The following is an 18,319-nucleotide window of genomic DNA, read 5'->3' on the forward strand; positions in this document are numbered from 1 at the left end:
ACCTCTAACCTACCATTCCGGCCATTTTGCTTTAAAGTATTTGCAGAAAGCTGGATAGTGCTTCCATGGCCCGTGTTTTCTGGAAATTTTAGGTCTTCTAAGTTTCCTTCCGTGCTCAGCCTTGCAACTTCCAATTCTGTTAACAGCATAGAGATGTCAGTGGTCATTGAGAAACACGCCAAGTCTACAAGAGTTCCCCCCAGCACCGAAGTAGCTCTGCAATCAAGCATTAGAATTGTTGTTTTCTTGGTCACACTTTATAGTAATTCAATCTTTAAAAGAAGTATATTGTTAATATTTTAAAACGTTTTTCAAAATAATGCAAATTGAAGCTATTAAAATCATGTCATATATGAAAAACAAAGCTTAAAATTCAATGCCAAATCCTGAGGCATTATCATTGTCCTTAAGTTATTTTTCAAAATACAATATTTTATGATAAGTAAAAAAAATTTGTAATATTAATGTACCTTTATATTTAGTACATTTGAGACAGCTTTAACAAATCTTCTGAAATGAAATTGTCAGCTATATCCTAAACCACAAGACAAATAGATTTATACTCTTTATGAACCAAATAACACAATTATCAAACATGGTTTCATCTTCACTCAAATGACTTATTTAGTTACAGTATAGAATCTAAGCATACTTATATAATAACTAAAATAATCTATAAGCCCTGCTTGAGGAGGATAAAATTTTAAATAGTACAAGATATACCTAGATATGTAAATATATCAAAATTCCAAAAATATAAATGGACCTCACTCTAAGTGATCTCAGGCTAATACAGCCAATATTGGAATTTCCCAAGGAGGAGAAAGTACATGATTTTAAATCCTTTTAGGCCCATGACAGGTGAGACCCTCTTTATTTTATTTATTTATTTATTTTGTTATTTTTTTTTTGAGACAGTCTCAAGCTGTCACCCTGGGTAGAGTGCCATGGCATCATACCTCAGAGCAACCTCAAACTCGTGGGCAAAAGCCATTCTCTTGCCTCAGCCTCCCAAGTAGCTGGGACTACAGGCATCCACCACAACACCCAGCTATTTTTTGACTGTAGTTGTCATTGTTGTTTGGCAGGCCTGGGCTGGATTCAAACCTGCCAGCTATGGTGTATGTGGCTGGTGCCCTAGCTACTGAGCTACAGGTGCTGAGCCACCCTCTTTATTTCAGAAAAATAACAACTTATCTCCACTGAAATGAAGCATCAGTCATCTCTGGGACAGCATACATACACTCTCTTCTTTCCATTCTGCTTTGCAAGGGTCTCTGGACCTTCTGCCCGACAAAGACCACTTACTAATATTCTCCGTGTTCTCTCTGACAATGTCCGTCTTCAGAAGGTTATCAGCCAGCACAAAGGCACTTTCCTCCACAGTGTCAAGCAACATGGTGGCTGCACGCAGTTGATCACTTGTCGTCAGGTCCCTCCACGCGTTCAGAGCTTGTGGCTGCAGGAGGTTGTTAACTGTCTCGACCATTGCCTACAGGTGGATGAAAAGAATGACAGAGGTCTCTAGTGAACCCACACGGCTGTCAGAAATCCAGGTACACATGTTGCCCAGCACTCAAGGATCGGCAGTGTGCATGAGTTCAGCATTGTCCCAGCCTCCCCTGTGACATGCTGTTGCAGGAGCATTCATTATTTTTGTTCTGTAAAACATGAGCTGAGATTTTGCAAGGCAAGAGGAAAACCTGTTCCTATTTTGAAGGACACCAAATAGAGCCTTGCTTGCTTAAGAGTCAATAGCACAGGCTTGAATAAGACTATGCTCACATAATTAAACTATTTGGCTAGGGAACTGTTGATAAGCAGTGTAATCCAATGGTTCTACCCTTCACCCAGAGAAAATGACTTTTTTTTTTTTCTATACATCACCATAGAACTAGATGCTGAGTGTAACAGAAATTAAAAGAATTTCTGTAGACGGAACAATCTAGGAATTTGTCGCCTCTATGTTGAAGATGCACTGAACAAATCAATGTGGTTTTTTTGGCCAGCTAATAAAATGTCAGAATGGGGAAAATATCAAAGTAGACACACTCCCATATGGAGAAAAACCTTCTTTATATTGCTCTCTACTGGGAGGGGAATAAACAGTTGGACCTCACTACCTATGGCTATTGGGTGTTTTATCTTTTTTAAAAAAGAAAATCAGCAGTAGGTAACATACACACGGAGAGGAAAGAAAAAAACAACACAGTTCACATCACTTCCACCAAAAGAATCATCTCTGTAGTTACAATTTATGTATTTCCTGTGGCTTGCTTAATCCTGTAGGTACAATGAGAAAACAGTTTTCCCAATAAAGTCTTTCAAACACAGAGAACTGCAAAATAGAAAAGTACAATACCTGCATGTGACCATCCCTGAACCCATTCACTCTGAAATATGCATCTAGTCCAGAAAGAAAGCTGAATAAAAAGCCAACACAGACACAGTTTCCAGGCAGCACCGAAGTGTTTAAACCAGGACTCACATCCCTGGCACACTGGCAGAGAGGTGGGGAGAGACAGGGAAACCCCTTCACACGGCAGCCGTTTCCGCTGGCTGGCGTTTTTATAGTAACCAAGGAACAACTGTTAAAAATTCAGCTTCATAATGAAACACCTTGGCTGCCGATTAACACCAGCTTCAAAATCTAATTTGCCTTTTGATAAAAGTTGTTTCTCTTGATATCTTCCCAGCTATTCCAAGCTCTTTCCAAAAATCAGCATCGATGTACATTTGAGTAAAATAGTCTTAGTTGAGACTTGCTTACTTTGCATCATTTTGTAAGGAAAAACACAAACAAACCAGAAAATGCTCTCATGAATTCAAAGGATAGGAGTTTTCACAGAGTGTGTTTAGGCCTGCCATTCGTTCTGGGTGTAAAGCATGGCCCGGTAACCACACAAAAGTATTTTCGGATCACAATGAAATCATCTGCTTTCCAGGAAACTCTCAGTGAAAGTTGTGCCAACAGGATGTACCAAAAAAGAGGGGCCAGAGTAGAAATGAAAAAAAAGTTTAGATATTTTCTGAAACCCAAACAGAGAACACAGATCTCTTTAGTGCAAAGAAGAGTTCTTTTAGAGAATAGATAAGTCTCTGAATTCGTTAGAAATGTTCCGAAAATCCCCCACGTGGCAGAAATCACGCCAGTGCACTGGGCCACAGCCACTTTAGTTGCTAATGATCTTAATGAGTAGTTAATAATTTTATAACCATTATTTTAAATCTCATGTTAGGAAAAAGAAAACTATCAGGCATAACACAATGTTTCGGTCTTGTCCTTCATGGCTTTTATTTTTTTATTTAAATGTGAAAATTGTACTTCATCTGGATATACCTGATATTAAAATTGGAAAAAAAAATTATTATAAAGGGAAATTACAAACATATTTCACTTATAAATGAGGGTGCAATATCCTAAACAACATATTAACAAGTTGAATTAAAAATTATTGTTCAAATAATGTACTTTGGTCAAAATTAAATCCAATGTATGTGAGAATTAGTCACTATTTTCTTATCCAGATGAAGTAGAATGATTTTGAAGTATTTCTTCTTTTTCTATTGTCTGTAAGATTTTTCATGATCTGTTTTTGAAATTATCTTCTATTTTTATTTATAAAAATAAATATTCTCTATTTTTTTGAGACTTTGGAAAAAAAAAAAGAAGTTAACTGATGACTCCATACTGAACCTCAGAGTCAAAGCATTCTATGATAGATATACTTTTATTGGACAATGTGAATGTTATTCTTTTTGCATTATTATTATTATTATAGCTCAATATTTCATTGCAGCAATCATCTGATTTATTTTCCAATTGTATTTATTTTGGTTTGTTCTTTACGAGGTTTTAGTTTCTAGTCCTTATCTTAAACATTGTTATTGTTATTAAATTTTAAGCCTCTTTAATTTTGTGAAGGCAAAAAGTAGAAACCAAATAAACACATGTACGTGTATAGAGAAAATAAAGAAAAGTAAATAAAATAAAATAAAACAGTTTCCCTAAATCTTTGCATAGCTTAAAAAAAAAGAAAATTAAAAAAAGAAAAAGAAACGATTATGGCCAACTCACAGGATGTGGAACATAAGAAATTGTTCCAAGACTAACTCATGCAAGAGCAGAAAGCCTGAACAAAGCTATAAATGAGTGTGGAGATTGAGTTAGCAAACAAAAAACTTCCACCAACAACAGCAAAAAATGCCCAGGACCAGATGGCTTCTGCAGTGAAGTCTACCAAATTCTTCCGTACTTAAAGATGAATTAATAACCAATTCTTCCTAAACTCCTCCAAAAAACGAAAGCGGAGAGACACACATTTGTCTCTCCAAACACATTTGGTGATGCCAGCATGACACTAAAGCCACACAAAAACAACACAAGAAATGAAAACTATAAGCCATATCCCTGCCCAGTGAAGAAGTAAAAATCCTGAACAAAATATTAGCAAACCAAATGCAAAAGTACATTAAAAGGATAATACACTTCACAGCCAAGTGGGGATTTATCCCTGGCATGCAAGGATAGCTCAACCCTAAAAAACAATCCATGCAATACACATTAACAGAATAAAGGATAACATCCCATGATCATCTTAACAGAGGCAGAAAAAGCATTGGACAAAATTCTGCATCTTTTTATCATTAAAAATCTCAACCAACTAGGAATAGAAGGAAATTTTCTCAACATAATAAAGGCTCCAAAGCCCTCAATTAGCATCATACTCAACCTCAAAAACCTGAAGCTTTTCCTCTTAAGATCAGGAACAAGGCAAGGACGCCCTCTCTCGCAAGTTCTGTTCAATATAGTATTGAGGACCTGACTAGAGCAACAGGCAAGTAATGATAATAATAAAAGCATCCAAATGAAAAATGAAAAAGTAAAATTGTCCCTCTTGGCAAATAGTATGATTGTGACACCATATAGGAAAAATGACAGACTCCATATAAAACAAAATTTTCATGAACCTGTTTATAAAAGACTGCTTCACTGAAGAATCCATGCCCTTCCACTGACAACAAATAAATCGAAAGCACCGCTTATTAATTTACCTTAGTTTTGCAAATGAAAATTTATAAGGCATAACCTTTATTCACAGTTATAAATTTTAAATACATTTTGAACAATCATATTCTCCCAAACAAGGCAAAGTCCTTACAGAAGTTTTTATTGAAGCCTAAATAATTTCCAAGTTTATCTTTAAACACTACCTGCAGGATATGGTCCTAGCCAGGCGTGGTGGCACAAGCTTGCAGTCCTAGCTACGTGGGAGGCTGGGACAGGAGGACTGCTTGAGTCCAAGAGTTCAAGTTTAGCCTGGGTAACATTAGACCCTTTCCTACGGCCTCCTGTGGGAAGGCCAGAAACCTTCACTTAGTAAGAGCAAATTGTTTCTGATAACTGCTATATGGCCAAATGAGATCTGGAAGTAATAATTCCTTGGCCATGAAAACTTCATAATCTCATCACTAACACAACTACAAAGACCCTCCTTCCTGAAGTCTTAAGGAAAGAGGGGTAAAGACGATATGTGTATTAAATAGTTCTTAAGGAGTTTTCTGGAAGAAAAATCTGACCACCTTTCAGCTAGTAAGACAGTATTAAATCCATCCTAGTAGCTTTAAAATCATCGATTTATTTAAGTTTGTAAAAGATTGTGACATGTCTCTGTTGCCAGTTAAGTGAAAGTAAATCAAACGGTCACAACTCCACAATAATAAAGCATACCTGAGTTCAGTTTCTCTTACACAGTTACACATCTATATTTTACACAGAAACTACGACAACATCTGGTCACGAAGTAACTTTTCTCTTTTCAAATTAGTTATTTGCATTCCTTTCATTAGCTCAACATAAGACTTATCAGAGTTTAATTTGAGGGCAAGTAGGGGTGGATGTTACCTTTACATTACACAGTTTACTGACAAAATTCTAAGGGACTTTTTACTATTTCTAAAAATCAAATATAAATTAGTGTCAACAGTCATGTGAAGTCACACCGGGATCAGAGAGTGCAATCCCAGCACTCTGGGAGGCCAAAGCAGGTGGATGGCTTGAGCTCAGATCAAGACCAGCCTGAGCAAGAGCAAGATCCTGTCTCTCCTAATAACAGAGAAAACTAGTCAGGTGTTGCGACATGCCTAGAGTCCCAGCTACTCGGGAGGCTGAGGCAAGAGGATCGCTTGAGCCCAAGAGTTTGAGGTTATTGTCAGCTATGATGCCAGGGTGTTCTACCACTCAGGGCATCAGAGTAAGACTCTGTCTCAAAAAAGAAAAAAAAAAGAAAGAAAGAAAACAAAGAAAAGAAAAAGAAAAGAAAAGAAAAAAAAAAGCCCTGGTAGAGAATGCAAACTGCTATGAATAACAATATATCTTATGAAAGTTTCTCATAATGGTCTAAAGTGCCAACTCTCGGTGATTTTGTTGGAGGTTTTATTAGATATGAGCAATGGGCAAAGAACTATTGGATGAGTTTAGGAAAGGGGAGGAAAGCATGAAATCTGCCCCCAATTTGCCTACGCCCCAAAGCAGGTCAGCGCAAGATAGATCTAAAGACCCACAACATACGGAATAGAAGATAAGAGACTTTTTGTGGGAAAGGTCAAAAATTAAATAAATAAACTTTCATTGACTTTGAAAAGAATATTCAAAGCTAAAGTACATAATAAACAAGTTGTAATAAAAAAGCAAATGATTACTACGCAGCCCCTTTGGAAATTAAGTGCGATAACTTCACATTAGCAGATAAATTTAAAATAATACATCGATGACATCCTTTGAAAATTGCCCAGTAGTATCAATTATATTTTGCGTGACTTTTACATTTTTGTTTTTGATATTTTCCTTGATGCACCATGCTTTATTGATATACACCATAATTAGGCCGGGCCCAGTGGTCACGTCTGTAATCCCAGCACTTTGGGAGGCCAAGGCAGGTGGATTGCTTGAGCTCAGGAGTTGGAGACCCTGTCTGTACCAAAAATAGAAAAATTAGCCAGGCACTGCCGTGCATACCAATAATCCCTGCTCCTTGGGAGGCTGAGGCAAGAGGCTCGCTTGAGCCTGGGACACTGAGGTTGCTGTGAGTTATGATGGGGCCATTGTACTGTGTAACCTGGGCAGTAGAGTGAGAGTCTTGAATTTAAAAAAAAAAAAAATATATATATATATAATATACATGCATGTGTATACACACACACACACCATAATCATGTTGAACGATGCTGTTTATTCTTGCTATGTTATATATAGTTTTGTTTAAATATTTTTCTTCCTGTGTAAATCTGAGGATATTTTGAATCTTCAGGTTCCACTGCTCCCATCTGTTATTTTAGGACTAGATATTTCACATACACTGTTTCTATAGGAAAACAGTATAAACATTGGTCACGCAGGTGCTTTTCCCAGGGTCAGGCTTCTCCACTGCACTCTGCTGGCCCCTGCCGTTTCCAAAGGTGGGAAACTTGGCTGTATAATTTGTGGTATGTGGCAGGCTGCATTTGTGTTTTCCCCTGGTAAAATAATAATATTAGTAATCATAAGTATTATTATTTGAAAAATAATAATTTGAAAAAAGTAAAAGCACAAATTCTTTTTTGGGGGGGGACAGAGTATCACACGGTCGCCCCAGGTACAGTGCAGTGGCATCTTCATAGCTCAGTACAACCTCAGACTCCTTGGCTCGAGCATCCTGAGTCACCGGAGAGATGGGGTCTCGCTGTGGCTCAGGCTGCTCTTGAACTCTTGACCTCAAAAGGTCCTTCAGCCTTGGCCTCTCAGAGTGCTAGGATTACAGGCGTGAGCCACCAGGCCTGGACTTAATTCTTTATTTTTCACTTCTTGATATAAAATCTATCCGTTAAGAATAAAGTAGAATAGAAATAAAGTTTAAAATCATTTCTGAGTAGAGCACATTGTACACCACTCTGTGTTCCCATATTGATTCAAATCAAAATTCTAAAGGTCAAATGTTAGAAGAGTCTTCAAAACAGTTTATAACTTGCTGGGTTTTTTATTACAAGTTGAGTGACTGATATTTACACATCTGATCAATAAACCTAAGGTATTTTTTATAACCGCTGTCATTTAATGTTATTAAGCATATAAAAACGACTAATCTCTGAGCTCCCTTTATAGAACAGTGACGTGCTGGCGTTTTCAAGTCTTAATTAGATTGCATAACAAGCTGACCGTAATGTAGTAATAAGTATCTTTAAGAGTAGAACCAGATGAAACTAAAATAGCAGAGAAAACACTGTCTCTTTAAGAGACTCCTTGTTTAAAAAGCTATTGTTTTTAGTAAACTGTAGTTGATTCTATCACTTTTTTATTCCAGTTTACCTTAGGATAAAATGGCCAGATGCTGTCCAATAAATCTATATGGTGCTGTAAGAATTAAATGGAGCTAGAGACTTAATCTTACTGCTAACTCAATACTCAGTCAACAAATATTAATTGAGCACCTTCAACGTGGCTGTCAGTTGAGAAGCAGCAAGAAAAACAGATGTTCTCCCCTCCCTCAAGGTGGTAACAAGAGAGTGAGGACAGACAATTAAACCAGCAAGTAAAGTCCAACAAGACAAGCATTTTAACGATGGAAACGGAGGGTTCAAACTCTGTATTAAAAAGGCCTCGTGAAATAGGAGAATCCCAAGCTGAAATTCAACAGCCACTAGAGGCAGGGGCAGAGTGAAAAAGAATAGACACTTCAGAAGAATTAAAAAAAAAAAAACTTCTGTATCATAGAGCAGAGAGCCCCAGGTGGTAGCCTGGGGAGTGAAGGCTGGATTCCAAAAACGCTTGTCAACCACATTGAGGTATTTGCGATTCTGCCTAAAGGCAATGGTGACTAAAAGAATTATAGTGGGATGTAACCTTACATTATAACGGTTAATTTTGAGTTTTTAAAAATGTTTAATGTTTCAGTTTTTTTTTTTGTTTTTTTTTTTTTTTTTGAGACAGGGTCTTGCTATATTGGTCAGGCTGGTCTTGAACTCCTGGGCTGAATCAATCTCCTGCCTCAGCCTCCTGAGTACCTGGGATTACAGGTGCACACCACCATAGCCAGCAATAATGGTTAATATTTTGGGGGTGCATTCCAGGATGCTCCCTTAGAGTAACTGGCATGTGAAGTGGGTGTTGACACACATCAGTCAGAGTTACTGAGAGCAAGGGAAGGAAGAGCCACAGCAAATGTAGAATTAATCCAGCAAAAGCCGTTGGGACTGCAAAGGCTCAGAGACCTGGACCAGGGTGGGTTGGGAGGGTGGCGTCCAGATGCAGGAGAGGCCACGGTATGAGAGGGTAGACGCAGGAGCTCAGAGGGGGGCTTGGTTTTCCTTTTTCCTTTTTTTTTTTTTGAGACGGAGTTTCACTCTGTTGCCCTGGTGTCATCATAGCTCATGGCAGCCTCAAACTTTTGGCTCAAGCAATCCTCCTACCTCAAACTTTTGGCTCAAGCAATCCTCCTACCTTGGCCTCCTGTGGAGGCCACCATGCCCAGCCAGTTTTCTATTTTTAGTAGAGACGGGGTCTCACTCTTGCTCAAGCTGGTCTCAAACTCCTGAACTCAAGCAATCCACCTGCCTCGGCCTCCCAGAGAGCTGGAATTATAGGCATGAGCCACTCACTCAACCATACTCACAGTCCTCAAGAGGGGACTTTTTTCTTTCTTTCCTTTTTTTTTTTTTAGTAAGACATAGTCTCACTTTTTCCTCCTTGGTAGAGTGCCGTGGTATCCTATCTCTCAGCAACCTCTAACTCTTGGGCTTAAGCGATTCTGTTGCCTCAGCCTCCCAAGTACCTGGGACTACAGGCGCCCACCACTACACTCAGCTATGTTTTGGAGACGAGGTCTCCCTCTGGCTCAGGCTGGTCTGGAACCTGTGAGCTCAGGCAACGTACCTGCCTTGGCCTCCCAGAGTGCTGGGATTACACATGTGAGCCACTGTGCCCCGCCAGGGACTTTTTTCTTAAAGGGCAACGGATAGTAACAGTCTGTGGGTCATGGAAATATTTACATTTTGAAAACATCGTTCGGCAGTAAGGGGAAATGGATGAAGAGAAGAATTGGAAATGCATAGAACAGTCAGTTAATGGTTTTTTGAGAATTATCTTTACGTAGGTAACAAGTGATACTGGAAGAATGGACATCAGAAGGAAACAAAGTTAGCAGCCCACACCGTCTTGCAGAAGTACGTCCTGACCCCGGTGAAAGCTCTTTAATTGCACACAGACTCCTCTTTCCCACAGCCTCCCGTCCATGAGTTTCCGCCCATCACTTGCTCCAGGCATGCTGGCCGGGCCCCCTTCTGCTCCCAGAACTCTCCACCACCCCTCACCTGAACATCTCTGCCTGCTGACCTCGGATCCTGACAGCCTCCTCCTGCAGGAAGGTACAAAGCTGAACTGCTGGGCTCAGTTTTCATTTTCACCTCCTTGGAAAGTCTTCCCTGACCCGCACAAACTATAGTAAGCAGTCATTTTTTTTTTTTTTTTTTTTATTGTTGGGGATTCATGGAGGGTACAATAAGCCAGTTACACTGGTTGTAATTGTTAGGTAAAGTCCCTCTTGCAATCGTGTATTACCCCCATAAAGTGTGACACACACCAAGGCCCCACCCCCCTCCCTCCATCCCTCTTTCTGCTTCCCCCCCCATAACCTTAATTGTCATTAATTGTCCTCATATCAAATTGAGTACATAGGATTCATGCTTCTAGTAAGCAGTCATTTTTAAACACATGACTGTTTTAATTCTTTACGTAGTACCTCTGCCACCTTATTTTTCAGGTATTACTTTGATTGACTGAGTTACTATTTCTTTCCCAAACTTCAGCCTGCTAACCTGGGCTGTGATTTCTACAAAAGCTGAGATCCTGTCTAATTTTACCCCTGAGAATTTGCAACTGGGACTGTGCCTGAAAGGATAGAGCTCAGCAATTACTGCCTCGTTGAGTGAGTGATGAACAAATCCATGCTCTTCTATAAGTGTACATGTTTATTAAATTTTAATGGAAATTACATTTTTCTGACTTTGAAGACACATACTTATAGGAAAAATCAGAAAAACTGTCAAAGAGCTAATAAAATATAATGCGCTTAGATAAGACTCAAAAACAGAAAAAGAATGTAGGTAAAAATTAAAGAAATCTGAATAAACATGGACCTTAGTTCATCACCATATATCAATGTAGGTTTCTTAGTTTTAACAAAGGAATCTGCTACTGTGAGATGTTAATAACAGAGGAAACCACGCTTGTGTAGACATCTGGGAGGTACATGGGAACTGTTGGTACCACTCGATCAATTTTTCTGCAAATCCAAAACAGTTCCGAAAAATTAGTTCTATTAGTTTAACACAGACATGCTTGTAAGCAGTTAAACACCACAGAAGTATATGCATTAAAAGCTGAAAATCCATTATGGGTCTCCACCACAACCTCACCCAAAGACAATCATTTTGACAGTTGTGATGGATCCTTGCAGACCTCTAAATATTTACATATTTACACAAACAAATGCAATCCCTACAATAACGCTGTTGTCTCTCGCTTTCTGCTTGTTTATTTTTACCTGAAGGTATGGTTGCCCTCATCTTTCTAAGTCAATGTAAATCTCCCTTCCTCTCTCTGTGGCTAACAAGTATCCCACCATTTACTGTGATAGTCAATTCAATCACTTTCCTACTGATGAAGGGTTGAATTGTTTTGTTGATTAAAACCACAACCCAGGCTCGATGCCCGTAGCCTGTTTACAGCGCCAGCCACATACATTGAGGCTGGTGGGTTAGAATCCGGCTGCAGCAGCTAAACAACAATGACAACTGCAACCAAAAAATAGCTGGGTATTGTGGCAGGTGCCTGTAGTCCCAGCTACTTGGGAGGCTGAGGCAAGAGAATCGCTTAAGACCAAGAGTTGGAGGTTGCTGTGAGCTGTGATGCCACAGCACCCTACCGAAGACAGCATGGTGAGACTCTGTCTCAAAATAAATAAATAAATACATACATACATAAAACCACAATCCAAATCTACCTTGAGATTTTTTTCTACAGGATCTATCCTTTTCCATGGCAGAACACGACCCCATTGTATGAATCTGTTACAAGCACTCTCCAAATCCTTAATCCAGGTAAGGAGAACATTTTTTCGTGATTGTGTGGAAAGATTTATAAAGAAACATTATAAAAAATGGATGTGAGTAAAAACAATCTTCTCTGGTAAGATATTTAAAACTCTGGTAATGGTAATTGCCTGGGAGAGGGTGAATTGAATGCTTGGGAGAGTGTGGGAGGTGGAATGGAGCCACACACCTCCAAGGGGCGCCACTCAAATACAGGCAATGCCTTGGAGTGAACACAAGGGTTCTGGTGGAAGGCAGACAGGTACCACTATTAACCACGTGCCTTTAGTGGCTATTCAAAAAGCTACTTAAAAAGAACAAAAAGATAGTTTGAAATACTTTACAAACTTTTTCTACACAAAATGATTCATCTCACACAATCAAAAGAAAACTATAATCTATATTTAGAGCTCAAATGCAATCATAGTATTGTCATAAATCTGTGGTAGGTTATGCCACCAAAACTGGAGGAAGATTTCATTATGCACCATTAAATGAGAAAAAGCAAACGCACTTTAGTTGTGCCCGAGAACGGCAGTTTTCCAAGATGCATCTCGTGTTAGACACAGAATCACCGGCCACCGGGCCCACCCACAAAGGAATGTAGCGTTTGGCTCTGCCAACAGGCTCTCCCGTGAGATACAATCGGAAGCAGTTGGTGAGTCCCTGTAAAGTACTAAAAGGGGAAAATCCTTCAGTTCGTGACTAGTCTGTATCCTTCTTCTGGTCTGGAGATTAGCAGGAGGTGGTGACCGGAACCCAGGTAGCCACCGTGTCATCTCCAGGATGAAAACCCACGGGGTAAAGGTAATGGGGCTGAAAAACAGACGCCACCTCTGTCTCTGAAGACTTCGTGGGGTTTCAAGCTGATCCTCGATTTCCTCATCCGATATCTTTTTATGTGCAAGAATAAAGCCCTGGTTTTTTAAGCTCCCACGGTTAAGTTTCTGTGACTTCCTGCTACACAAAACGTGTACATTAGATAAGCAAAAAATATAAAAATTGTAACTCTGGTGGGAACAGTCTTAAAAAATCATTTGTTTGGTTCCGAGCCATCAGGCAACTACTTTACTGCAAATTACACTTTAAAATTTCCATCTCTTTCCTGACCTGTACCCAAAAAGCTAATGATAGTTTCACGAAGTAGGGTCTTAAATCTGTAATGCTGTTTGTAATATCTTTTTCCTTCTGGTTAGCTGTGTAATCATAAAGCTATTAAAGAAATAGCAAAATCAACTGATGAGTCTTCTCTTGGATTTGCACAGAAATAATATCTACTTGTATTTTAGGTATTAAGACTTTTCTGAAGTACACATATATTCAGAAAGCGATGACATTAAAGAATAGACATTAAGGAAAAGTTTTACAATGAAGCAACGACCCAGGTTTTGATCAGGAAATTAAATGAGAGGATACAAGTGGGTGAGGAGAAGAGAGAAAACATTTTTGTTTTAGATGAAAACATTTTATTTAAAAACAGAAGGGCATGTCCCTCCCACCCCAATTAGAATTACTTCCCAAAGCATTCTCTGACCATCCATATATCTAAAAACAACAGATGGGGCTCCGCGCCTGTAGCTCAGCGGCTAAGGTGCCAGCCATGTACACCAAGGCTGGCAGGTTTGAACCCAGCCTGGGCCTGAAAAAAAACAATGACAACTACAACAGAAAAAGCCTGGAGTTGTAGCAGGTGCCTGTAGTCCCAGCTACTTGGGAGGCTGAGGCAAGAGAATAGCTTAAGCCCAAGAATTTGACGTTGCTGTGAGCTGTGATGCCACGGCACTCTACCCAGGGCAACAGCTTGAGACTCTGTCTCAAAAACAAACGAACAAACAAACAAAAAAACATAAAAAGAACAGATGAAACATTTAGGAAATACACAAAATGGAAGAGGCAGAATTGACTGTCCAGCAGCCGTCTCTGCCTGACCAGCAACATTCACTGTGGGGAATGTCCAGAGAGTCCCAGAATGATGTCCCTTCTACGTCACAGCAGGACGTCCACCATCGTATTTGTCATTGTCCTTGGGACGTCTTCAAATTATCAGGTTTATGAATTAACCTGCTCAAGTTCTTCAGTAACACCTGTCTGATCTGCTCTGCTTACACGACATATTATTTTACCGCTGTTTGATTCAACGATACCTTTGTATGTAGTAACACTTAACAACTACGATGTATAGAAAAGGGATTCTTCCAACTGTGCTTTATCTAAAGAAAACGGCAGGACTTTGGTTTTGTGGATGGAAGTCTCTCTCTTTGATCTCAGTGCCACTGAACAATAGGCTGAGGGCATCAGAAACACGCAGGGTGCAGACTTATCTTTTCTCTCTTATGGACATAAATCAAGTGCAGATGTATCAAGCTGTGAAGTATATTAAGTTCACAGGGTTTCAACAAAGGGTTACCAAACCGCAGGAACCTGCTGGGATTCAAACCACTTTCAGATGTCCTGTTAATTATACTAAATGAAAGTTTGGGTTGGCTTTGATGCTGATGGGCAAACATCGCAATCTCTTGAAAGAGCTGCTGAAAGTACTCCCTGGAGCTGTGGTTAATATACTACGTTGCATGCACACCGGTCATACAATGACCAATTTATTCTAGCCACTTTAACAAGGATATCCAGCCTGACAAGCCACACAGCGTAGTATCACCAGTCGAGCAAAACGCACATTATCAGAGGGCTCTGAAAGCTGTTTGGCATCCGCCACAGAGCTCTCTGTCACACAGCCAATTAAGTGACCAAACAAGCAACTAGAAAATACTCATTAATTTCTTCCTAGCAGTATACATGGAGCCTCCAGCCCTTCTTGCCTCGTGCACGGAAGGCACGCAAGTGAAACGGGCATAATTCAATTTGCACTTTGTCAAAGGGGAGGGGAGCAACATTGCTTCTCAGAAATTAATAACACCCCAAAACATGAATAACACACAAAAAACGAAAGGAATGGGCAAAAGGGTTAGATATTACATGTGATAATATGGATATCTAGGCTTAGAATTTTTTTAATTAATAGGAAGTTGACATGTCTTCAATTCTTGAGAAGCCACCTCAGCGCTTCTGAACAACTTCAGCTGCTCCTGGCATCAATTCTTCCTCTTTGCAATAAGAACATCCGCCGACTCCAGGAAACCACACTGCCCTGGCCCTTCTTCCGTGGGGCTACCCGTGAGTTCAGTTGCTGGCCTCTCTTCCTCTCCTTGGCCTCCTCACAGCACAGTGTCCCGGGGCTCAGTCCTGAATTATTTTCTATTCTCTCCCTACCTTCATTCCCTTGATGAATTCACCTGGTCCGTTAACTGTAAATATGCTAAGCTCAACACCACCAAATGGCCATTTTTCTAGGCTAACTTCTCAAGCCAAGTCTATGATTGTCTATTTGACTGCAGAGTCACCGTCTACATTGCATAGATAATAAGAATCTCAAACTTAACATGCCCCCGACTTGGTCACAGACAGGCCATCTCAATAAATGGTGACTTTATTGTTCTCAGGCAAAAAGACTTCCAGTCATTGAATTCTTCTCTCTCTCTCCCTTCTCACATGCAATCTCTTGGCAAATCTTTTGCTTCATTTATTAAAAAAAAAATCCTGAATCCAGATGATCATCTCAGCATTAAGCACCGACGAGGTCGGCTCTTTCTATTCCGGCCACGGGCTGCTCTTCACATTTGCCCAGCACAACCCCTCCCATAACCTCGTCCTCTGCTTGGAAAGGGTCCTCCAGTCCTGGGCTCCTGCTGCCCTGCAGGTTCATGCCCTGGGACCCTTTTCTTATTCACTCTGCTCCAGCTGCATTGCCTCCTTAACCACCAATGGGGATATCTCTACCTCAGGAACTTTCTGCCCTCTCTGCTGAAATGCTCTTGCCTGAATGTCTGTGTGGTTTACTCCTGTAGCTCATCCCGAGTTTTCCCCAAATGTCATGTCTTGCTTCCTGGCCTTAATTTCCTCCATCGCACTGATCCTTGTCTGGCAGCCATAGAGGTTACACCCTCAGCGTATTGTTTACATCCCGCCACTAGAACGTTCGCCCTACAAGAGAGAGGAGGGGTTTGGGCCTGGGACGTCCACTGCTGGTAAGACTATTGGGCAGGTGTGCTCAACGAGCAATTCTTGAAAATTCTTGTTACTGAATAGTATGTGAAGCTTTTCCAGTCCAAGATAGAGATGGGCTTTGCATTGTTGAAACCCAGGATAGAGATTTCTAGGCCATTATTGAAGTGAAACAAACAAACAAAATAAATACACTTTTTTAAATGAACAAATTATCATGCCAAACTGAAATAATTGGAAGGGGTTTTTTTTTTTTTTGTATACTCTATAAGCTTTTAAAAACATAGACCACTTGTCTTACGAAAATGAAAAAAAAAAAAAGAAAGAAAGAAAGAAAGAGAGGGGCAGGACTTGTGGCTCAAGGAGTAGGATGCTGGTCCCATATGCTGGAGGTGGCAGGTTCAAACCTAGCCCTGGCCAAAACTGCAAAAAAAAAAGAAAAGAAAAAAGAAAGAAAGAAGAAAGAAGGGGCCGGGTGTTGATGGCTCACACCTATGATCCTAGCACTCTGGAAGGCTGAGGCAGATGGATTGCTTGAGCTCAGGAGTTCCAGACCAGCCTGAGCAAGAGTGAGACCCCATCTCTACTAAACATACAAATGATTAGCTGGGCATCAGGTTGGGGTCCTATAGTCCCAGATAGTTGAGAGGTGGAGGGAAGAGTCTGAGGTTGCTGTGAGCTATGACACCATGGCACTTTGCCCAGGGGGACAGAGTGAGACTACTCTGTCTCAAAAAAAAAGGAAAATCAGAAAATCAGACGTGGTGCTTCTTTTTTATTGAGATTTCAATCTATCGTTTTTTTTCTGATCAGTCTCAGCTTGGCTATGCAGGCACTGACGCGTTCTAACACTGCCTTAAAGGCCTCACATCAATACCAAGACGTGATTCCACATCAAGCAAGGCTGACGGCGGACCTTCCGGGGGCACCCATGTCCTCTATGGCTTGGGGACAAAAGAAACTGCTGATTGAAATGAAGATATATTTTTTAACTCGGAAAATGTACTGTTGTGGGAACAATAAAAACAGACATCAGTAATGTCTCATAGACTTTGCTAAAGAACAGAACAATGCTCACAAGCATTGCTGTTTAGAAGACGGAAATCTGAGTCAGAACCATGAGGAAGAAACGCCAATCTGCGCTCCGCGTACATTTACAGAACACGGAGGCTTTGTTCGTAAGCTGTGAGGTCATCCTCTACGCCCAGGCTTTCATGAAAACCACAAACCTCTCTCTGGAGCCACGTGATTCTTACTGGTTCCTGGATTATCCTTTCCTTACCCCATCCCTTGACTAGAATCAAGATCTTCTGCCTCGGCACCCATAGCACAGTGGTTACGACGCCAGCCACATACACTGAAGTTGGTGGGTTTGAACCCAGCCTGGGCCAGCTAATCAACAATGACACCTGCAACCAAAAAATAGCCGGGTAGTTCCAGCTACGTGGGAGGCTGAGGCAAGAGAATCACTTAAGCCCAAGAGTTTGAGGTTGCTGTGAGCTGTGATGCCACAGAACTCTACTGAGGGTGACAGGGTAAGACTCTGTCTCCAAAAAAAACAAAAACCTCTGCAATTCACAACCTACTAGCAGAGTTATAATCAAAAAGACAAAAACTAACAAGTCGTGGTGAGTACGTGGAGCAGTGAAATACTTGTACGTTACTGGTGCCTTGAAAATGGAAAATCACTTTGGAAACCCACAGTCCCACCTTTAACATGGAAGTGCTATATTTTCCACTTGTTTTTTCCTCTCAAGATGATAACTTTTCCTCAGAACAAATTATGTTTTATAGATAGCCTTAATATGTCAGCACAAAATAATTAACACATAGCCATTTGAACTCAGTCTCAAAACAAAATAGAAAAAAAAAATAGTTGTTTTACTCTGTTCCACCCCTGAAATATAGTGCAGAAAAAATCAATTACTATAAACCAAATATATATCCTGCTTCCTACCAGCAAACGATGAGGTCAGCTCTGCAATAGCAGCATCCTCTGGTTAGGAATACAAACTTCTGAATCAAGTATACTCAGCTTTAGATTCAGGGCTTCCTCAGTTTGTGTTGGGTGATCATTATGAAGGTCATTTAACTTCCCCTGGGCCTTGTTTTCTCAGCTGTAAATTAGAAATTGCAG

The 18,319-nt window shown here is 40.2% G+C and overlaps 1 protein-coding gene across 7 annotated transcripts in view; it reads right to left on the bottom strand.

Moving 5' to 3' along the window:
* ADGRL3 (adhesion G protein-coupled receptor L3) overlaps positions 1–18,319 on the bottom strand; it is a 784,489-nt gene that overhangs the window by 122,580 nt on the left and 643,590 nt on the right. For all 7 annotated transcript variants that reach the window (XM_053607086.1, XM_053607089.1, XM_053607085.1 and 4 more), the window contains 2 exons: positions 1,309–1,492; positions 14–136 (listed from right to left, as the gene is read on the bottom strand). In XM_053607086.1, the coding sequence (XP_053463061.1) occupies positions 14–136; positions 1,309–1,492 (307 nt within the window). The remainder of the gene's footprint in view (positions 1–13; positions 137–1,308; positions 1,493–18,319) is intronic.

Source organism: Nycticebus coucang, chromosome 10 (genome assembly GCF_027406575.1).
Source record: "Nycticebus coucang isolate mNycCou1 chromosome 10, mNycCou1.pri, whole genome shotgun sequence".
Lineage (NCBI taxonomy): Eukaryota > Metazoa > Chordata > Mammalia > Primates > Lorisidae > Nycticebus > Nycticebus coucang.